The 24,681-nt window shown below is 37.4% G+C and overlaps 1 protein-coding gene across 1 annotated transcript in view; it reads left to right on the top strand.

The window, feature by feature from the left end:
* Nucleotides 1–23,364, top strand: part of LOC126175402 (large neutral amino acids transporter small subunit 1) — a 386,698-nt gene extending 363,334 nt beyond the window's left edge. The window contains exons 10-12 of the mRNA XM_049922194.1: nt 8,858–8,950; nt 12,809–12,864; nt 21,655–23,364. Coding sequence (XP_049778151.1) covers nt 8,858–8,950; nt 12,809–12,864; nt 21,655–21,657 — 152 coding nt within the window. The 3' untranslated portion in view covers nt 21,658–23,364. The remainder of the gene's footprint in view (nt 1–8,857; nt 8,951–12,808; nt 12,865–21,654) is intronic.
* The last annotated feature ends 1,317 nt before the right edge of the window (nt 23,365–24,681 follow it).

Consider the following 24,681-nt stretch of genomic DNA (forward strand, 5'->3'; position numbering starts at 1 on the left):
GTCTTGAAAGGAGGATATAAGATGAACATCAACAAAAGCAAAACGAGGATAATGGAATGTAGTCAAATTAAGTTGGGTGTTGCTGAGGGAATTAGATTAGGAAATGAGACACTTAAAGTAGTAAAGGAGTTTTGCTATTTAGGGAGTAAAATAACCGATGATGGTCGAAGTAGAGAGGATATAAAATGTAGACTGGCAATGGCAAGGAAAGCGTTTCTCAAGAAGAGAAATTTGTTAACATCGAATATAGATTTAGGTGTCAGGAAGTCGTTTCTTAAAGTATTTGTATGGAGTGTAGCCATGTATGGAAGTGAGACATGGACGATAACTAGTTTGGACAAGAAGAGAATAGAAGCTTTCGAAATGTGGTGCTACAGAAGAATGCTGAAGATAAGGTGGGCAGATCACGTAACTAATGAGGAGGTATTGAATAGGATTGGGGAGAAGAGAAGTTTGTGGCACAACTTGACTAGAAGAAGGGATCGGTTGGTAGGACATGTTCTGAGGCATCGAGGGATCACAAATTTAGCATTGGAGGGCAGCGTGGAGGGTAAAAATCGTAGAGGGAGACCAAGAGATCAATACACTAAGCAGATTCAGAAGGATGTAGGTTGCAGTAGGTACTGGGAGATGAAGAAGCTTGCACAGGATAGAGTAGCATGGAGAGCTGCATCAAACCAGTCTCAGGACTGAAGACCACAACAACAACAACAACTCACTTCTTCAGACAGGCCAGTTGATGTCTACCGCTAGTTCTAGTAGATCACTTTTGCTTATTTGAAATTGCATAATATGTATGTCTGTGAAATTAACACTGGTAGTACCAGTCTATATGTAGAAACAAATTTTACCATTGGAGAAGTAGGAGGGGAGATGGGTAGGTAGGTGGTGGTGGGGGGGGGGGGGGGGAATGAGACATTTGGAGGGTCATTAGTATTTTATTTTTTTTCAGTATTTTCTAACCAAGATAATTTTCCAACTTAATAATAGATAGAATTAGTTCATGTAGAGCAAATATAATAAAAAAAACACAAAAAAAAGTTCAGTCTCTTTTACAGTTGTGTGGAACTGCATATATTGAGCAATTTGGAATTATTACATCGATATTTTGAATATCTCCGTATTTATATTGGTACGCAGTTATTTCTGTCTTCTGAGACAGCATAAGCAATTAATAATGTTTTTAAACACATCAATGTAGTGCAGATTATTTTGAGTTAGCAACAGTGCTGATTTTGAACAGAGTTGTTTCCCCACATATGTTTGTTGCATTGGTATCATGTTGAGGTTGATACCCCACAAATTGTACTTGATGTTCTTTGTCACAGCTACACATTAGCAGGTATGACACCATGCATGTTTCACTTTGTGGTTTGGTAATTGAACTGCAGCCTCAAGAGTACAACTTGGATTTTTTTCTAAAATGGACTCCATTATCATAATGGTACATTCAGGGTGTATACGACCCGGGACAAATGAGGGATCCGGGAAAAACCCGGGAATTTTTTCATCCGGGAGAAAACCTGGAAAATCCCGGGAAATTTTTAGAATTCCGGGAATTTTTCATTGTTTTAGTTTTCTGTTAAATTTTTGTAATTTTGAATGGCAGGAACAGATATTCTAACAAAGGATATTACTGTATCCCACTACTGCAGAATAATACTTCAACAATAAAACATAAATGAGAGAAAAAATGAAAATAACTTAAATTGCAAAGGAAATGCGCCTTATAAAACAAAGACACACAGTGCTCATGCAAGCATCTGCAAACAGCAAAATGTGTCAAAGGCTTTAGGAAGACTATGCACTTCTTCATAAAAAAAATTGCCTCCAATGAGCGTGAAGTCACAACTGTTTACATTAGATTTGTTTTAGCATTTACGAGTGGGCTCATGTGCATGCGCAGTTGAGTCACGTTTGAGTAGTAGACTCTCTCGCTTCTGGCTACAGGAATGTGGCTGTTGGGTGTGCAAGCAGTTGCAGCAAGCAGCTAGATGCTACCGGGAAAAGGGGGTGCCAAATTCATATTCTTGATGAAAAAAAACTTGTTTCACAAAGCGCCTAGCATCCAGTGAATGTTGATCTATCGATAGTTCATATGATTTTCAAACTCATCCCTGTTGGTTTTTGAACATTTTTGAACACATTTTAAGTTGATTTCTGAATGAATCATAAGTTGATTTTTGGATACATGCATAGTGTACGTGATGTCTCTGCCAGGTGAATCCTTGTCGCATCTAGAAATAAACTTTACACAGAAAAAAGGGGACGGGGCTATATGAGCTGAGTGGAGTGAAGCCGAACGGATGAATGCCAATCACTGTCTGAGTGTGTGGTTGATTGGGTTTTCAAATGATCGGCATTGTGATAATTATTAGCGAAATCCATAGATTCAGACTACCAGAGTGGAAATAAATGACTAACAGGAATAACAGATGAGAAATATTACGTATTATCTTCTCGGTGTATCCAAGAAAATGAAATTTTGACAGAAAATTTTAGGCCAGATCGCTACACTAGTAAGGACCAGTCGTACAGTCCCCTGCTAGCAGCCGCTTAAGTTCTATGCTGGAAGTAACGTGGAAAACGTGTTGTACGAACACATAACAACGCCTAACCAGAGAATTTCATAGGATAGCTAAACCTGTGATTCTGGCTGGGTTAGTGAAGTTAATTGGCAAACAAATTTTGACAATGGCAGGAATAGCTACAGAATTGGTGATGACAAGATTGTTTGTTAGAATGAGGAAGGAGAAGAAATGGGGACATCACGCAAATTATGGAAGAGTAAGACGATTTATATAAAAATTTCGTTATACAACTTTTTGATCTCTTGCTTGAGGAACTGGTGTGTATGAATGAAATGTGAAACTATTTCCTAACATAAAGCATTTTGCTTGTAGTAGGCCTACCAGGCATTTGATGTTGGTACTTCATGAGTTATATTCTGTCGTGTTATAATAATGACCATTTGTGCCAAAACAGTCTCGTTTATTTGGTGTGTGTCACAAAATTGCAGCCATATTAGAAAGGCCTATTTTGTTTTATCTAGCAGACAGTGACAAAATAGACATAATCATATCAGTCTTCTGTATTATTTGTATTAACAGCTTTTTCAGTATTAGATAACGACATTTCGATTTTTCATGTAGAAAAACGTTTGACAAACTTTGATGTTGTAATAGATTCTTTATGTCACACAAAACAGCAAGTTGTTATTTAATAGGCAATAAAGAGTGCAAATTTTCTGAAGAGTTCTTGTTCTCCCAATTACAAGTAAGTCCATCCGCTTTTAATTGAGAGATTTTTTTTTAAAGAGGGGCAGGCTGTCAAACTGGCTGACTGGGAGCAAGAGAGGCACAACAGGACATTTCAATTTCCACTGTCCTGAATATTGTTTGACGGCATCCATTACAAAATATACACGTTTCAATTCCACAGTACGAAATACAGTGACGTGCGATAGAAGAATGCTGTATGAAGTGGGGTGGCACTGCACTTTGGCACACTTAAGACCAAATAACATGTCTTACATTTCCACAGAAACATAGGTTTTATGTTTCAAACTTTTCAGAAAGATGTGTGCTACAAGATGAACATATTTTTGAAAATTCGATTTTTTTTAGTATTGTCCCGGTTAACAAATATCGTAGATCATGGGCAGATGCGCAGAGCAGTCTGAGTTATAGTGGATAGCCACCATGTGATCCGTGTCTACATTTAGTAATTTTGCTGTTTCCCCCTTTGTTTACTCTCACATCAAATGGAAACAAAATGGATATCTGTGGTCTGGAGCTATCAAGTGAATTAAAATACATTCACATAATTACGGAAGGTTAAAATATGTTATTAGTTTCAGATTTTATTTTATTTCCACCTTTCTGACAGTCAAGCATTAATCCCCTTGCACAGCAATGAAGTTATTTTTGTCTGTTTTCTAAAGAAATTTCACTTTTATTAACCTTTTCTGCAGAGGCAGACAATGTATTTGAAACGAAATTTTTAATTCCACAGTACTGACTAGTTTCAACTGTTCGCTGCATTTCAAGCACATGTTTTCGTCTTCTAGCACATATGGCATTACGCCATAATAAAGAACCAAACATGATACAATACAGTACTGATGCTCCAAGAAAATTTACATCCCAAAAACCACACTGAAAAGTTTAATATCAGGTCGAGGTCTACTCCATTGGGAATCTGGACATATGAATGTGCACTTAAAGTATGCACTTTAAATGTGCACATTTTAGTATAGTTCATGAAATTCCTATGCTCTTGGAGCATCCTCTGATGTCTTGTTTCTTTTATGACACAATGTATGATCTTTCATTGTTTTATACGTACATACGGGCTTCCTATACCACGGTAGCTGCGCAAGCATGATGTCGCCTGTTATCTGCGCTCTCTGGCAACTGCTGAAACAAACCTATTTCTAACAGGTCATGGGAAAATATTGCAAATGGTAGTTTGAAAAGCATTACTTTCAAAGTAAGTATCATTTTGCACAAGTTGAACTATGTGCGAGAATGTACCATGAATTTCTTAAATCACAGAGCATTTGACACATTTAAAAATCAACTCTTTGATGAAGCGCCATTTAGAAGAATTTCAAAACCCTGAAGATAAGACATTTATGTCATTATTAAAAATTTTACTGGCACATTTGTGTGATGTATCTTAAAGTGTAACATGCGCAAAAAAGATCAACATTATATGCAAAAGCTTAGCTTCTCTTGCAGCTTATTAACCCTAGAGACCAATATTATATGTGAAAGCTTTGCTTTTCTTGTAGCAACATATGTATGTTAATTTAAGCTATTAACTTTCCCTGTTTGTGTGTTCTTGCTACTTAATACTGATGTTGCTATTGGCTGACTGCATCACGTATCCTGTGCTCTGAACATCCACTGTCATCGGCTGGCGAGATCACATGACATGAGCTATGACTGACTTACAAAAGCATACCATAATTTCAATGATTTGGAAAGTAACATGCAGTGTTTGGTGGAATTCCAATGTATACTTTCGTAATACAAAAATACGCAGTGTACATGTAGCTGCACATCAAAGATATTTCCAAAACGTGTCTTTTTTCCCCGAGTTTCATTTTCTAAAGTGCCGGGAAATTTTATGCCCCTGTATAACACAATAACCATTCAAAGGACTGATAAGGTTTGCAGTTCTGAGGGAAAATATACTGTCACTTAACATGGAAAAAGTGTGTTTCCACCCGGGAGAAAGTGTACTTTTAACTGGGAAATCTGGGAAAAATCAAGAAATTGTTTTTCCTTGTCTGCGTCTACACCCTGTACATTTCTACAGTCCATATAATTTATTAGCTCACTTCTGAACATAAGGCCTAAGCAGCTCCAGCCTGAATAGGAAGGAAATGTACTATGATGATCTTTTTTCTGCTTTGGAAAACTGAGAAGACATTTTGTCAATGTATTAAATGTATTTACAGCTACGGTGTCAATGGAGGTTTAACTTAGAGAAAAGGACTATCTTGTTACCGTTTTGTGGAGTAATGCATCTACAGCCATATGCTGCAGACCATTATAAAGTGCTTGACAGAGGTTACATCACATTGTAAAAGTTATTATTAGGACTTTTTCCCATTACATTCACAGGAGGAATGGTTATTGAAATGCCTCTAAACATACTGTAATTAGCCTAATCTTGTCTTCATGATCTGTATGCAACGAGAACATAGGGTAATATATTACTAGATTCATCATTTACAGTTCGTTCTAGAAACTTTCCAAGTACGTTTTCGTGGGGTGGTTTATGTCTGTCTTCAAGAGTTTACCAGTTCAAATTTTTCACCATCTTAGAGATACACTCCCATTGGTCACAAATATCTGTGACCATTAGTGCTGCCCTTCGTTGTATCTGTTCAATAACCCTGTTACACCTATTTGATATTGGTTCCATACACTTGAGCAATATTCTAGGATGGGTCACACAAGTGATTTGTAAGCAATCTCATTTTCAGACGGCATTTTTCTAGTCTTCTACCTATGAACTTCAGGCTGCTACCTGTTTTACCTACAACTGAGGCAGCGTGATCATTCCCTTTCACATTTCTACAAATTGTTGCACCCAGGTATTAGAATGAACTATTAGATTTCTGTTGTAACTCACTGATATTATAATACAAGGGTACTATGATTTCTCATTTTTGTGAAGTGCACAATTTCCATTGCTGAACATTTAAAACAATTTGCCAATCTTTGTACCACTTTAAAATCTTATCAAAATCTGACTGAATATTTATGTAGCTTCTTTTGGACAGTACTTCATTATAGGTAACTGCGTCATCTACAAAAAGTATCAGGTTACTATAAACAGTGTCCACGAGGTCATTAATATAAGACATGACAACAATTGTCCCAACACACCACCCTGGGCACATCTGAAATTATTTCTACATTTGTTGCTGAGTCTCCATCCCAGATAAATTGCTGCGTCCTCCCAACCATAAAATTCTCAGTCCAGCCACAAAGTTTGTTTGATACCCCTTACAATCGTGCTTCTGATAATAAGCATAGATGTGGCACTGAGTCAAATGCCTTTCAGAAACTGAGTAATACTGCATCTACCTGACTTCCTGTGGTGGAAAAACAAGGGTATCTATCCTGGACAGCAATTTCAGGGGGCACCAAATTTAAAAAAAACTTGTTTTGCAAAGTGCCTAGCATCAAGCACAAGTTGTTCTATCAATTACTCAATTGATTTTGAAACACATCCCACTTGGTTTCTGAACACATACTAAGTTGATTTCTGGACATGTCCTAAGTTAATTTTTGAACATGTGCATGGTGGACATGATTCTCTGCCAGGGAAATCCATGTTGCATCTAGAAAAAAATCTTTCCTGCGGACAAATGGGGACATGCCTACAGTGACATCTGCAAGCTACGAGCAGAGCTTCAACAAACTGACATAAGTAAAATCTACCTGCATTCAACAGTGAGTCGGGAATAACCACTGAAATAAAGCTTTCTATGAGGCAAACTTTGATGAACTGATATATTCTTTCGAAGAAGGAAAGCACGACATGTAAAGCTGTAGAGAGACAAAAAGATGCTGGGACCTAAGTACTGAAGAAATGTGTACTATCTTGCTTGTCTGTTGTCTTTACTGGCCATATATTTCCTGTTTTTAATTTTATGTCATACAAAACAGAAAGTTATTAGTTAATAGGTAATAAAAAGTGAAAATTTATTGTTGTAGTCACAAAAAAATCCCAACCAGCATCAATTGTGAGTTGTTTTAAAAAATATAACTCAAACACTGAAGGAGAGGGTGCACTACTATCAAGTTTCTGCCCCAGTTCAGAAAAATCATAAATTCATGGCTGAACATCACTACAGATCGTCAGCTCATTGTTTGTCCCAGCGTGTACAACAGTTTGTAGTCTGTTAAACTCTGTTGCCTCTGGAATAGCCTCTTCGATATGTTGAATGACACCCCCAGGCATACATACTGGGCTAACATAGTGATCCTTCCCATTCCATGCTGCTATTTCCCTAAGGGGTACCATTATTCACCATATGTTTGAACTGCTGATGGGTAATAGATCCTACTATTTTGCATTTGTCAGCCCTTGACATGGATCTCAGCACATTTTGCAACAGGTGGAGTGAATCTCACAGGCTCAGTTTCAGTGCAAGTCAGCATCTTGAACTTGTTAAATAGGGGGATGGGTATAACACCCTGAGTTCTCCCTGGTTCCTGTCTCCCTTGTACAGGATGCATAGGCCTACCATTGAGACACAACACTGTCAAGTGAATGAGTATTGACTGATTGTGTTTCCAGCACACCAGTTCACAGCACCTTCCAGTTGCTTCAGAGTAGTCAAAGTGATTTCCAGTTGCTTATTTACAGCAACTAGCTCTTACTGTGCCTGAGAAAAGCATATGCCATGGGGGCTGCATTGTGCCTGGTGCAATATTTTGCAGAATAGTAAGCAAATAATTTTAAATTAAGGTTGCAGATTCTATTTTAATTTATGGGTCTGGTAGCCTTTCAGAATTGAAGCAATTTGTAGCCAAAACAAGATGCCTATTGTGACAACTATATATTGGTAAAAATTTACTGTTTATAGGTAACACCAAATAACTGCATGCCAAGCAGAAACATTAATTAAAAACATACATGTAGTCTTTTGGCAGACAAATAACTGTTGTTTTATGATAAATGTCAATATGATCTTGTAGACATTAAGCTATAATTAGAAGATAAACAACTCATTCTATAGCTGACAAAACAAAAGATTTTTTCTCCAAATGTAACTACTCTTAAATGGAAATAGTTTATAGCAGTTTAATGATAATTATTATTAATTTCTAATAGCTGTTTTACTTTGTTAATACACTCTTAACTTGTTTCAAATTCCTTAAAATACTTCTTTGTTATGAGATACACAAAATGAATGGTTTATTTCATTGAATTAGTCACTGAATTAGTATCATAAAGTAAGTTTTGTTAATAAAAACTGTGATCTTGATGCCAAGTACATCATAGTAGCTTCCAATTAGTGATAATTTGACATTTTAATTTTTCATTATTCATGTGTTGAATAGTTATGAGATTTTCAAAAGAAAGGATGTTTTGTATCGACACTGTGGCTTGCTCTGGAGGATGTTAAATTGTCAATGGAACTGGTTGATAAGCTTTACTGTCTGACAGAATTACCATTTTACTTAGATGTTTAATGGCAGTTTGCTAAAATCTTTTCTTGGAAAAGTTCTTGAAAAGATAAGACTTTTGAAATTGTTTGTGAGTAAATATTTTCTTGCAAAATATTTCTATGGCATGAGACACTTAAAACTATTTTCTTACATTCTAGGCTATGGCTGTCTTATGATACTCACATCAGTTCCTGTTTACCTGATATTTGTCTATTGGAAGAATAAACCAAAGCCAGTACAAAAATTTTTAGGTAAGTTCAAAGTGTTTAATCATGCTTGTTAGCCTACTTACATTTTTATTATTATTTCCTTTTCCTCAAAAACTTTCACAATGGCTGTTACATTTTTCATATGAGTGGTATATTCTTCTAAGGAAGACCTTGAATGAGATAAGCACATAGACAGGTTAAGACTTCTTGGGATGAGTTGCAGGTTGCTCAGCTTGTATCATATACAGTATCATATATTTGTTTGACAAATTAAGGCACATAGAGAAACCCCTTTGGGGAGGAGAAAAAAAAATACTCATAATAAAGCACTCATTAGGTTCACGAGACAGCTGTTAAAACAGGTAGTTTAGAATTTAAAGAGTAGAAGACAATAATGAAAATTAAGCCAAAAAGTAAATGATTGACTTTATAATTCTGACACTGAAAAAGTAGTTCTGGAGAACTTTGTATGGATGAAGGGCAGCAAATCATGATGGGTGGGCAAAATACACACAGTTAAGAATGATGTTTTGGGAGAACCTGATTCTGCTGTACAATACGAGTAGACCCACCAGGAGTGTACAGTGTGTTGCTGCTATATGGAAAATAAAATGGAAATAAGACATGCTAGTTGCAGGCTTACACAAACATTAAGTTAATGAATTAACAGAGGGAATAATAAGAGCATAATTCATAGGGGAACTGTATTAATGACTTCAGACTGTTGAGAAGGTGCACTGAAAAAGTCATTGGAGCAGTAATCCATTTGCTGTCTGTTGCTGGATAAAGAGCTCATACAGTTTATTACATTGTTGAACAATGGAAAATCCAGGGTAGAATGATGACAGCCCTGTGGTCGTTCCATCTATAGTGATGAGCAGTCCCTTTCCAAATACACAAAAGGTTCACTAGAGCCTTCAAAAACAAAAACTACCCAACCAACCTTGTACAGAAAAAGATCTTTCATGCCTTGTCTCTCTGTCACCTACTACCTCTCACATTCCCAATATCTTTCCCACCACTCCTCCAGTCCAGTGATATTTTACACCCCACCAAACCTACACAAATCCTTGTCCATCCTTCTCCCACCCCTGCTCCCAACTCCTTGCCTCGTGGCTCATATACTTGCAATAGGCCTAGATGCAAGCAAGACTTGTCCCATACATCCTAGTCATCAGTAATGATACAGAACAGAAATGGTTGGTGTTGTTCACAAGCCAATTGATGATCAGCAAGCAGGAATGCACATATGGGCACCTGCTGAATTTTGTGATTTTAGCTTAGAGTATGTGGTACCCACACTCCCAACTTTTAAACCATCCCCATTCCATGCAAATTTCGCATGATGGTGAAATGATCACAGTTCATCTCATTTGCCAGTTCTTAGGCACAATGACATGGATTATAGTGGATTAATGCATTTAAGTGATCTTAATCTAACCCTGAAGGTCTCCCTGAATGTGGAGAGTCTTTAATGTCAAAATAATCCTCCTTCAAATGAGAGAACCATTTTCTTCCCATGCTTTGTGCAATGGCATTATCCCCATACACAGTGCAAATGTTTCTTGCTGGCTCTGCTGCTGTCACCCCTCTACTGACCTCAGACAGAAGAATATGTTTGAAATATTCACATTTCTTCTTTTGTTAGCTTCCACAACTCTACTCACTATCTGCCAAATAATAGCAGCAGTGAAGCACAAATAAAAAACGACACTCAATAAACAAGCCCATAGCGTCTGGAATACCCACATGCAAAACAGAAGCACTATGATCTTATACACCAACCTAATATACACAACAAAAAAGTGTTGCATCACCCCAGTTCCCAGAACTCCTGAAGATAGACGTGGCTATTCTATCACAGACACAGTCCCTTTTACTGTTCAGAGGTGTCACTAAACCTGCCCCAAGATGTAAACAGCTCCTATTAGATGTAGGGGATCCGACAGCCGATCAGTTCAGTCATTCCACTGGGAAGGAGGTACACGGCTCGTCTGTAGTTCAACCATACCTAGATGATCAATACCGCAGTTCGATTGCATCCACATTGTTACTTTGTGCCAGGAAAGGCTTTCAAAAAGGAAAATGTCCAAGTGTCTTGGAGTGAACCAAAGTGATGTTGTTCGGACATGGAGGAGATACAGACAGACAGTAACTGTTGCTAACATGCCTCACTCAGGCTGCCCAAGGGCTACTACTGAGTGGATGACCACTATCTATGGATTATGGTTCAGAGAAACCCTGACAGCAACGCCACCGTGTTGAATAATGCTTTTCATGCAGCCGTGGGACATCTTATTATGACTCAAATTGTGTGCAATAAGCTGCATTATGCGCAACTTCGCTCCCAATGTCCATCTTTGCAATCACGACATTATGCAGCATGGTCCAGATGGGCTCAACAGCATGCCGAATGGACCACTAAGGATTGGCATCATGTTCTCTTCACTAATGAGTGTCGCATATATGCCTTAACCAGACAATCGTTGGAGACGTGTTTGGAGGCAACTTGGTCAGGCTGGACTGCTTTAGACACACTGTCCAGCGAGTGCAGCAAGGTGGAGGTTCCCTGATGTTTTGGGGTGGTATTATATGGGGCTGACGTGGTGGTCATAGAAGGTGCCATAATGGCTGTACGATACGTGAATGCCATCCTCCGACTGATAGTGCAACCATATTGGTAGCATATTGGCGAGGCATTCGTCTACATGGACGACAGTTCGCGCCCCATCGTGCACATCTTGTGAATGACTTTCTTCAGGATATGACATCACTTGACTAGAGTGACCAGTACATACTCCAGACATGAACACTATTGAACATGCCTCGTATAGATTGAAAAGAGCTGTTCATGGACGATGTGACCCACAAACCACTCTGAGAGATCTACACCGAATCGCTGTTGAGGAGTGGGACAATCTGGACCAACAGCAATCTGGACCACCACCTCCGAAGGTCTTGCTGTATGGTGGTACAACATGCAATGTGTGTTTTATATGAGCAATAAAAATGCTGGAAATGATGTTTATGTTGGTCTCTCTTCCAATTTTCTGTACAGGTTCTTGAACCGAGGTGCTGCAAAACTTTTTTTTGATGTGTGTGTATATCCGTCATGTATTTATCTGTTATCTATTGGAAGTACATTAAGAGTCAATAGCTTGATCCAAAAAATACCTCATTGATCTCTTATCATAATTAAAGCAAACAAATTTTTGTGCCTATGGCATATGAATAATTTCTAATGGGTCAATGGTTTTCTGGCATAGATGTTATGATTCATGCAGTGAATAATTTCACAGAGAACTATGATGTTGGTTTAAATCACCACAATATTTTGCACTTCAAACAAGTTACATGTACATAATTGCAGATAGTAGCCACTCATCTAACCACATTCTCTTATTCTAACCTTTTATCTTAATTAATAAGCATGTGGAACAGTCTAATAATTCATTGGGAAGCACTGAACTTGAGATTGCTTTAATCCTCCCAGATGATGTACTTTCAGAATATATTTGACATTTGCTGTAAAACTTAGAGAGATATTAACATATACAAAGAAGAGCAGCACGAATGGTCACTAGTGTGTGGTTTTTTTTTCCCATGGGAGTGGCATGGAAATATGAAAAACTAGAAGTTGCTGAATGTAGTAGTTGCCTTCTAGAGCAACATGCCAGTATCATAAGACAGACTGATGGGAGGGAATATTATGGAATTTCTTTTTTTATGTTCATTTTAAGTACCGACATCTATGTCTTAATATTATGATTTTTGTTCTTAACAGTATTTAATTTCATGGTATATTGGCTGTTCCTTTATTTTTAAGTTGTGCCATCCTAATTTTTTAAGTTCTCAATTTTTCTAAGAAAGTTAGATGTTTCTGGTTATTTCTTTTTCCAGGTGCTGCAACACATTGCCTCCAAAAACTCATGGTTGTTGTTCGGCCACAGTCAAAGGTTTTTTTTAAATTTATTTCCACATTTTTGATACCACTTAATGTATCTCTGCTTAATACAACAGAATGGCTCAAAATTTCTTTTACACCTTTAATTACTACTTATTTCTCAATATGCTGTTGAGCTTGTCATAAACCGTTAAACTGTAACATCAGGCATAGATCCTGCACCATGAACATATTGTAGAATAAATAAAGTAATAAAGTTAGCTAGCTGAACAACAGAATGAACTGTTGTGAGCCTGCTTTTGAGTTACAAATTAAAGTGATGTCAGCAGAGCAGTACTGAGTCATTCTGTTATCAACTAACATTAATTTTCTTTCTTTGTAAGGAAAGTACAAAGTGAAAAATGTGACTACTGCATGGGAGCACCATCTGTTCTTCACTTTTCTCTGTCAACCTTTGTATAGGTAATGAAAATTTCTACACTTGGGAGCACTCGGTGATGTACTGGCACCTATTATTTCTAACACTAGCAAAGCACTAAACTTTGTTACAGGAGAATCTGTAGATGTGTTCATATTCACTTACTCTTTCTGGCATTTTTACTGACCTAATTCTTATTAGAGTGATATTTCTACATCCTGACTGCTGACTTATTGCTGGCTGCTTATGTTTTAGAATAGAAGTACAGTAGAGAGCTTGAAGTACAGCACACTAATGTATTGCTTTTGGCTCAGCAAGTTAATAAACACTACTTGTGGTTTTGATGCCATTTCCTCCATGTGTTAACACCAGTGCTGCTTTAATGAACAAATAAATGAATAAAATAATTTTACTAACTATTTTCATAAATATGTGAATAGTCTAAAAGATGTGCTATTCACACACATTTTCTTCGCTTCTGAGATCCCTAGTCCCGAACTAATACATATAGAATACTTGGCCAAATAATGTGTTTGCTCCAGCTCTTGCTAACCTGTTAATTCTATGATTATTTAGTGACTACAGTGGTATCTTTTAATGCTCATGTACGTCCAACAGAATATTTTGTGTGAAAATAAAACATTGGAAAACCCAGGATGGAATAATGATAGTATTATGAAAATGATAGATTGCCACTTGACATATATTGGAGATGTTGAGTCACAGACAGGCACAAGAAAAGACTGCTAAACAAGTAAGTTTTGCCCCCCCCCCCCTCCCCCCCCCTCCCCCCCCCCCCCCCCCACACACACACACATTCATGTGTTTATGTGCAATGTGCATGTTTGTATGTATTGTTTGTTCAGAAGGCCAAAAGACTGAAAGCTTACCTCTTTAGCAGTCTCTTTGTTGTGCCTGACTTGAAAAGAATATATTGCTACTCACCACATAATGGAGATGTTCAGTCCATGATATTGTGTGAAAATACACAGACCATTTCTTTGTATACAAAGGGTTCCATGCACAGTTCTTCCTTAGAGAGAAAAAGGCAACTTTTATTACAGGAGGTTTCATTGATTTTTTAGGTCTGTATATATTTTACAATGATGATGGTGCTTAACTCTTTGCTTCCCATTACTCTCGCTGTGGAGAGTGATGCTTGTTTCTTATACTCTAGAGTGAAAGTGGCAAAGATGATGCGTGTGGATGGTATGACACAGTGCTTAGATCTGGATGATTTCTGTTATCACCAATATTGATGAGCTCTCTTGATTTCAGTCATATAGCAATTACCGTGATAAATTTTGATACTTGTTAACCATGCCACTGGATGCTGCTTTAAATAATTATAATCTCAATAACTGAGTGCCATCTCTCTCTCTCTCTCTCTCTCTCTCTCTCTCTCTCTCTCTCTCTCTGTCTTACATTAGAGGAGTGCCTGTTGACATATTTTATTTACTAGTCAAAATTTTTTAAAGCTGTTTATGTAACATGATTTACAGGAGTGTAAAATCAGTGTTTTATTATAACACGTTTGTAATGGTTGTGAATAGACATGAAATTCCTTATCAGAAAATGTGAAATTGTGATCCATTTATTAGTCATATTGTTTCAACTTTTAACTTCTATATATAATGCAGAACTAGGTGGAAAGGAGAGATAAAAGAACCATTGGTGCTTGTAGTCCTCAAAGCTGCTGTGGTTCTACATGCAGAAGGAACTTCTGATTAGATGTAGTTGCTAAATTTCAATTTACTACATTCAGAGCCTGTCAAATACTGTAAAATATTTTCACCAAATTATAAGGCAAGGAATACTTAAGTCCTCATTGTACTGATGGCACTAGTAATTTTTTATCTTAGGTGATCTATACTGTTTTTAACTCTGACTAATCCAGTCACTAGAACAGCAGATGGGATCAAAAGACCCTGTCATACTTTTTTCTTTTGTCATATCCAATTTTTTTTGTACTTGGTTCAGGAAATCACATGACTTGCCCTAATTTTTTCTGCTCTTTATGGTGATGTATTAAGATTTACAAAATGTTTGTTTTCTTGGACATTTTTAGAATGGCAGAAGGGCTCAATCTGACACCACTGTAATTTCTCTTCTGGATATATGTAAATAATCCAACAGTGAAGTTAAAACAATTAGTAATCATACAGATTTGTTGCTGCTCATTGTTGCATCTTGGCTGAGGCACATTTCCATCTGCCACAGATTATATTGTGTCATTCAGGTAATGTTCTTTGTCCATGAAAGCTGTGTTTGAACATGTCGCTCAGTGTGGACTTTGTGATGAAGAAATGTTGCACCTCTTAGAGAATTACGTGCTGAATAGGAAATTGACTTCACTGATGAAGATGAGGATTTTGTACCAGAAGCAAGTGAAGATAAAGACATTGTGAATTAGGATGGAGTGATGGAGCAGGATTCAAATACTGACCTACACCAGTCCTCACCTCACCTTCCACAGCAGGTCCACTTGCATGCCTCTACAAAGATGGTCGCTAGGAATGGAACTAAGTTGGAGAGTTGGTCTCACTACTTACACTTGCCAATGAGTAGACAACTCTATCATCAATGCATTCCATCCTATTTTTGATGAAGCATTCCTATGCTTCATGAAGAAACACACAGAATCAAATGCTCGAAATGTAGTAATAAACAATGACTGGACCATCTTACGTGACAAACTGAAAAATTTTATAACTATCACATACACTCATGTTGTTGTTGTTTGAACAAAAGATAGGTCTGCAGGTGATCTTCAGTCACATTCTTGGGGGCCTGATTTCATCGAAGTTGAAGAGCAAGGAACAGATTTCTGGAGCTTCTCAGATTTCTCCATTTTGATTAAAAATCAATTCAAGCTTAGTGGCTGCCAGCCAACAAATTTGTTCTTGTGTCTGAAATTTGAGGAAAGTTAAGGAAAACAGTGTCCATTCTTACTATCTTTAAGAAAATTTAACCACAGATGATCATCTATCATCAAGTGAAACAAGATGCAAGGCCACTCAATTAGATGCCCAACAAATATGGTCTCAAATTCTGGTAGCTACCCATGTAGAGAACAAAGTATATGTGTAATGCTTTCCCTTAGCACAGAAAAGAGGATATGCATAGGGAGAAGCATCCACTCAGAGAATACACCGTTCTACGTCTCGTGGAACTATTTCTAAACCAAGGAAGAAATGTGACACTAGAAAACTACTTCTCAAAGATCTGTCATGAAATTCCTGATGTGATAAAAGAAAGCCAAATGTTGAAATACACTCCATCACATCCTGCACCAGACTGTGTAACACAGATTGCACCAAGACTGTGTAACACAGATTGCACCAAGACTGTGTAACACAGATTGCACCAAGACTGTGTAACACAGATTGCACCAAGACTGTGTAACACAGATTGCACCAAGACTGTGTAACACAGATTGCACCAAGATTGTGTACCAAGGAAAGGCGAGTGAAAATGTCATACTTCAGAGTACACCACACGCTAAAGTAGTAGAGAAAGAAAAAACTGGAAACGATAATATTCTACACTTTAACAAAGTATGAGGTGGATGTGGTAGGCCGGCCGTGGTGGTCTAGCGGTTCTGGCGCTGCAGTCCGGGACCGCGGGACTGCTACGGTCGCAGGTTCGAATCCTGCCTCGGGCATGGGTGTGTGTGATGTCCTTAGGTTAGTTAGGTTTAAGTAGTTCTAAGTTCTAGGGGACTTATGACCTAAGATGTTGAGTCCCATAGTGCTCAGAGCCATTTTTGGATGTGGTAGACCAAATGACCTATAAATATGCTACAAATGTTGCATGTAAGACATGGGCAATGCATGTTTTCTACTCCATGTTGGATACAAAGGCAGCAGACGCATGGATCACCTACAAAATAATAACGAACAAGAAAATTAAAAGGAAGTAGTTCATACTTCAGCTGATGAACTCAAGGGAACAAAAGAGCAGGAAGGAGAACAGATAAAAGAAGAGGATATGGGGCCAAAATCATGCAGAAAATTGAGGCGCCATATCAGCCTCTCCAAAAGCAACAGGGCCAGCAACAACTGTCTAAAGCGCCACAAAATCGTGTGCAGAAAATGTGTATGTAAAACTGAAATTACCTGTGCTAAGTGTATCTAGCAGATTCCAATGACTTGAGTTAAAAGAACAACAAAGTTGGGTGTGGGATAAGTGGGAGTATGATATGGACCACATACAGTAAATATGTCTAGAAGTTTCTATAAAATGTTAATGTATGAAAGCCTAAAGTTTATGAAACTTGTTACCATGAGCAACAATACATAGGTAAGGCATTTTCATGCTGAAATAAGGAAGTACATAACCAGTGGAAAAGCAAAGATGTTCCTCTTTAAAAGACTGATAGAAAAGTGGGGAGCCAGTTGCCTCAATCTCAATCCTCATTCTACCTAGCTCACCAAAAATTTTGGCATGCAAACTTATTTACACTCTTAACATGGAAGATTATACTTGTAAATCCTTTGTCCCAATTTCTCTGTGTATTTAAGCCTTCATAGTCAGCAGTTTCTTCTCAGAGCCACTATCTATGTCCCCCTCCCCCCCTCCTTCCAATGTCTTCTCCTTCTCCCATTGATGTATTCTTTCTTTCCCACTGCCACTGTCTCCACCAAACCTTAGAAGCTCAAAAATTCTGAGGAGTCAACTTTTTTTGCTCTCTACAACTATGTGTTTAAAATTCAGTCCAAAATGCACCCTCCCCTATACCTACGAATTAAAGTTTGCCAATCTGGGAGGGTCTAAACCCCCCCCCCCCCCCCATCCCCTTCCCAAGCCTCCACTCTCTTTTGCTCCCACTGCTTCTATCTCTCTTCCTCTTTTACTACCACTATCACAGATCATCACGCCTCCTCTCTTTCTCTCCCACTGGCACTGTCTCCTCTCTCCTCCACCATTACTGTCTCTCTGCTACTCTCTTTCAGCACAAAAAAGTGTGAATATGTTATCCCACCAAAATTGTTGGTAAGGTAGGCATAATGAGAACTTAGGCAGCTGGTTCCCTACTTTTCTGTCAGTGTCTTATAAGGGGGCAAATATTCGGCTTTAGTGCTCCAATAAGAGCATTTTCCTACTGGTTCCTTCTTTTCGCCATTACAGCTTGGTGTGCTGCTTTGAAAAACAAATTCTGTAGGTCAGTAAAGTTTCAACAGTTTATTTACATACTTTGACATAACTATGCATAATATAAGGATAACACAAAATCGTTTGCTTTCCATTGATTCTGGATACTTTGCTCATTTATACCACTTCATTGAAAACGCCTGGCTTATTACTTTTATCTTAAGAGTAAAACTGTTAGAAATATTTTACTGATTTTGCCATCATTCCAGTTTTACATACCTTTCAACAGTCATTTTAAGTTATTTTCAGGCATGTTGAGAACCTTTTTACCCCTTTTTTGTCACTGCAATGCCACTTCAGGTATATTTATATAGATGTCAAGTGTCCATTGTAGAGAGACAGGGTATCATAAAGTTTTATTGGTGGAGAAAATGGTGATTTAAAAGCATAGTTCGGTGACCTCAGAACCACTGCCATGTGTTCACTATGCCAGTTATAACTACAATTACACCTCAGATTGGACATTACGTGTGTAAGTAATGGATAATGATATTTTTAAAAAAACTGAAAATTCCCCAAGAATATCGTCTTAAGACTATATGATAAAAATTTCAAGGATTTTCCACGAGTAGTAATTTTAGAAGTGTCCATCCCCACAGTTGGTACTTTCTTGTACCAAAAAAAATCATTTTCTTTGGGGTTTTCTCAGGGACTGCCCATGAACAAATGGTACTTTTGTAAGCTGTCTAAGGTCCATTCTAGACCACACATAATGCAAAAGAAGCATCTGATTTGTTCTATTTGCCTGGGCTAAAGGAAGTGTGTAAAGTTAAAATTTTGACACTGTACATTCGCTAAAATAAAGTACTTGTTCAAGTCGAATATGAAAATATTTCATGGCATTTTATGATTTTCAGAAACGCTGCCATTCTAGTGTTAAGAGGTAGGTACTTAAGGCTATGGCAGTGTCTCAATGTGTGTACAAAATAACTTGTCCACAACTCCAGTAAAAGGAGGATTTTGACTATATAGCCTCCAGTTGGGAAACATACTGACGAGATCATTGTTTGAAAATTGTCATTGTTTATCGTACAAAATCTGGACACCACATATTGTAGGATGATATCATCATCCTGTACTGAAGGAGTACGTATTACAAATTACGCAATGTAAATGATCTCTAACAAGCTTCCACAGTGACCTATATCATTACGTCAGTGGGGATATTCGGGCTGAAAGTGTCAGAGGAAAATTCATTGGGAGGCAAAGTAGTCAGATCTATGAAAATTGATTCTACAGGTTGACTGAGTGTAGCCAACCTGGAAAAGAATGGAATGAGCAGGAATAATGTAATAGATGCAATGTTTTTGTGGGTGGAGCCTGAATGGCAGCAATAATTAAAGACATGAGAGAGCTATGGACATGACTGATCATAGGCCTCTTTTAAATGGAGAGATCAAATTTCTTCCAAGAGAATTTTAAGAGAGGAGATCCTTTTGGGTGTGTGGATAAGACCACCCTCCTTTGTTTGAAACTAGACTATAGGTGTTTTGTTAATGCATCTGCATGTCCATCCATTTTACGCCATCTTAATACAATCCACCATCATGGAATCTATTGGCCACTGGCACTTTTACATGAGCCTGGTCAACAGCCTCTATAAAGAAGCTACTAAACTACTGCTGTCATACCGACATGATGTTGTTCTCAGCAGGTACACATGCCATTTGTCTGCCATGTCTGGCCACCGATCATACGCCTCATTCTTCGGTGGCTTCCCACTAGTATGGAGCACGTTCTCCTTCTGTTCCCTCCCGGAGTTGATTGGGCTATTGCTCTGGCAGCTTAACTTCAAGCTACCTACCATTGTTCTTGATGTGTGGGAACCCTTTACCACCTTGGCTTAAATGCAGTGGCCCATATTCATCTTGGAATTCACTCACTTCCTAAGGAAATTACTCTGGATTCAAACTTCACGTGGAACTTAGTGATAGTACTTCATGCAGTCCTCCTACCTCAGTCCACTAGGTCTTTCATCCCTTTGGATGATTTCTGTGCTGCTGTCTGTGAGCAGGTGGTGTAATTTTGGCACCACCACGGGTCTTCTCTTCAAAGGAACAAGCTCTGAAAAATTGAACCTCTCCCAGCAGCTTGGTGAACCTCATTTGACCCTCTACCAAGAGGAGATCATTTTAGCTAGATTGTATATTGGGCATTGTTTTAGCCATCGCCATTTGTAATGTGGTGATCCCCCACCACTTAGTGCTCATTGTTTTTTTTATTTGGCTTAGCAATATGATGGACATTTACTCTTTGGTTTGGGACCTCCACTGTCTCTACAGTGTATTTTATGGACCTTTCTCCATGAGGAAATCATTGTTCTTAGTTCGCTTTCCATCCATAAATTGGGTTTAACGAATAGTTCCTTTTTACTTCTTGACGAACCAAGGTTATGAAATGGGCATGCATGACCTTAGTTGATTTTACACCCTCGAACAAACAAACAAACAAACAAACAAAGGAAAGAGCAAATGTGCAGTTTGTAGTGATGTTTGTGTCCAAGAGATTGCAGCACAACAATTTGTTGCTTAAACTTTTTTTAAGATGATGTATACATAAGCCAAATGCAGGCAAAGTAATGAGCATGCTGCTCTGTGACTCTTATGGTCAGTTATTCTTTTCTGCCACTTTGTAATGATTGTTGTCAAAGCACAATAACTTAGATCTTCACCACACACACACACACACACACACACACACACACACACACACACACACACACACACACACAAAAAAAAGTGTTCTAACAGTTGTTGCTACCTGTTGGACATTTTAATTTGGTGGGAACATTGTCAGACTGTTTTATATATGTGTACTTAACACATTTAAAATCCATTATTAAAAAAGAAAGTATTAAATTAAGCAGCTCACTTGGTCTGTACACCAAGGAACCATCTAAGAGGACATAAAATTGTATAAAACCTGACAATATTAATTCAAAACTAGCATATCCTTAGAAAATCAAAACTTTGTGGTTAACCTGAACATTCTGTCACCTACACCGAAGAAAAAAACAGGTAGTCCCAGCTTTGCACAGTTTCAGTATGAGGTGAAGATGTATTTTAGAAAAATTTCCAATTAATTTTTAATATGATGTCTTACAACTTCACTTCCACTGATAATCAAGCCCCTCATTTAAGCAATTAATACAGATCAGTTGCAAGAAAATGTAAACATTTACTACAAAGCAATCATATGTTTCAGAAATGAACTCTAAGGCTCATCTCTGTATGCTACTCTAAACCCTTAATTTTCTCCTTTTTCTTGCAGTAGCGGCAACACATCTTGCGCAGAAACTCATGATGGTTGTTGGTGCACAGAAGCCAGCTCAGGTATAAAATCAGAGTTGTGGACCAAAAAGGCAATGATATGAGCTGATGGTGCAACTTGCTTGAAGAGAGAAGATAAGAAAGAATGAGAGTGAGTGAGTGAGTATTGCCAGAATGTCCCTGTTTACAAAAAGAAAAGTATAAATGTGGATATGTCAGGTTGTCAAATTGACTTCATTGGAAGTATCATTTTGAAACTATTTATTACCATTCTTCATTATTTCCCAGACAAACCTTGTCCTCCCTTCTCTACCCTTTTCATCAATGTGTGGATGTAAGGTATAAGATTTAATTAAATTTAGTATTTTAAAATAGCAGCTTATGTTCATTTCACTTCTCTCTTCAATCAAGAATAACCACCTTGTTGCAGATGATTGACAATACATAATTGGCTGTATATTTTTAACAGTTGCACATAAGACTCAAGTGTGATGTGACTTGTTGATGTTTCTGAAATACTCAGAAATTGTGGACTGTAAAGTAATATGATGTAGGCTAGGATTGTAAGTACAGAAATGTACTGGTGCATGAAGATTACTACTGAATGATGAGTTGCACTAAATCAATGTGATTTTCTGTGTAATCACTCATATCATGTTTCATATAAGTTGAAATACTCCATGTGTACAGAATTCTTCCTTGTAGTTTTATTTTATTTGTATTTTCTAATTGTATGTAAAATGTGATTTTAAGAATGCTTTTAAAAGAAACAAGTGGTGATGTTTTTATGTTGTAAGATTACTTAGCAAAGGAGAACAAGGAATATGTGAACACAATATCAAGGATTGTATTTTTTAACTTGGAAGTCCATTTGCTTTATGAGGAGCAGTGTTAAAGTTTGCATCATCTTCATTGTAACTGCATATTCCCCAAAATTACTGTATGAGCTTTAAGTCTGCCATTCCTGGATGGCAGTGAAACTTGCATTTCCTTTTGCATATACACAATTGGCTCAAGGTTTGTACTGGTACATGGTGCAACTGTAACTGTTTTTTTAAATTTTGAGAACTGCTGAATGCTTTATTTTAAAAACACACAGTTCCAACCAAACATTCTCCAGTCACAAACTTCAATCATTACTATGAAAGTACTTATATGTCAATGCTTTCACACTACTACTCATAGCTCAGACAATACTAAATTGTAAGTCACACACCCAGAAACGTGCATATTGTAATGTAACTGAAGATTGCATATGAAGAAATGCCCATTTGTTATTAGCATTGTGAGGGTATCTTAAGTGTAACTTTTTGACATGCTTTGCGTGTATTTTGTTTTGTGGTTGGTTACAAGTGTTAATGGTTCCTGAGTGTAATTTAATGCCAACAAAATTCTGAATTTTGGGATACACCAATAAATTTTTTATTTATAACTGCAAACAAATCTTTTATTGTTGGCCTAGTGCCTCAAGCTGAATGGAATTTACTGTTCACATTTGAAATATATATTTTTGTAAACTTTGTTCAGTACTGTAAATATTTAATTAAAAGACACAACCAATGGATGGAGCTGAAACTCTGAAATGTAGATGTATTCTGTTTTGTAATAAGAGGAAAAGGGACAATACATAGACAATGGATAAAAAAAGTACATATATATATATATATCTGTATAAACTGCCATACATTTCCAGTGGCAGAATATCACAATGTGTTCATAACGACTGAGATACAAAACGAAATTAGAAATGGGAGGATAGTGCAAATAAAATAAAGATTAATAACTAAACATTTTTACTTGCTATTTTTCCTCTTTTTTCCTTTGTAGTAATTTCTATAATTTTCTCTATTTAAAGTATAATTATGAGTATAATTACAAGTGAATGAGATTTCATCCTGGATAGCTGTCCACAATGTATAAAAACCCTTGTCACAATAAAGGGTATTCAGCCTACAGCTATACACACCTCAGAACTCAATATTTTATGTTGTTGGGTAAATATGCAGTCAATAGACACAATCTCCAAGCTGTGATCCTCATCATTTCATGAACAGCACTGAGTCTCGAGGCACAAGCAAGTCACTGGGCACACACATCTCGATGACATATTCCAACCGAATGGTACTGACAACCCCCCACCCCCACCCCCCTCCCACAATCCTCCAAGAGATGTTTTCTTAGCATTTGACTGGAAGAGGGGGAAAATGAGTGGGGTCCCCACATCCTGGCCCCTTTAGTCTCCCGATCTGACTTCAGTGGATTTCAGTGCCTGGGGTTTTATCAAGGACACTGCATACAGAACAAGGATTTGAGATTTAGTAGATTTGAGAAAACAGATCTATGCTGCAGCGAGACCGTAACACTGTCATGCTTATGAATGTGTGGCGAGAAGCGGAGTGCCATTCGCATATCTGTCGAGCTATAAATGGTATCCACACTGAACTGTACCAATGGACATAAAAATGTCTGAGCTCCTGTGTACACTGCTGGAGAAATAAACCTATAAACATTAAAAGGCACTGAAATATAAACAAATGTTTTTGTGTACATCTAGCATGGATGCTCTATATTACCAATATATTATATGTAACATTAAATTTCCACCCAAAGAAGGCTCAGCTGACCTCTGGCTTATAAACTTCGCTTACAGTAATATGAAGGTGTTAGTACAATATGCATAGTCTAAATCATTATTGATTTAGAAAATAATGTTTAGGGTTGAATGTAAGCCTACAGAAAATTGTAGAGATCTTAAGCACATGTTGTTGCCTCTTTAGGGATATTACATGTTAAGATTTTTAGTGTTTGTAACTACCAGTTTTGCGCAAATTGGGTAGCATTCTATTTTCAAAAAAGCAGTTTTCATAGCGAAATTATATTTCTTTTCAAATATGAAACAGTAATTACACATACTGGTGCTAATTTTTTTAATGTGTTGCCAACAAATATAACAAGAACGTGAGCAATCTAAAAATATTTTTTTTTAAAAAAAGTAATAGTTACACTCTATTTGCAATAGTTCCACTAT

Source organism: Schistocerca cancellata, chromosome 3 (assembly GCF_023864275.1).
Source record: "Schistocerca cancellata isolate TAMUIC-IGC-003103 chromosome 3, iqSchCanc2.1, whole genome shotgun sequence".
NCBI lineage: Eukaryota > Metazoa > Arthropoda > Insecta > Orthoptera > Acrididae > Schistocerca > Schistocerca cancellata.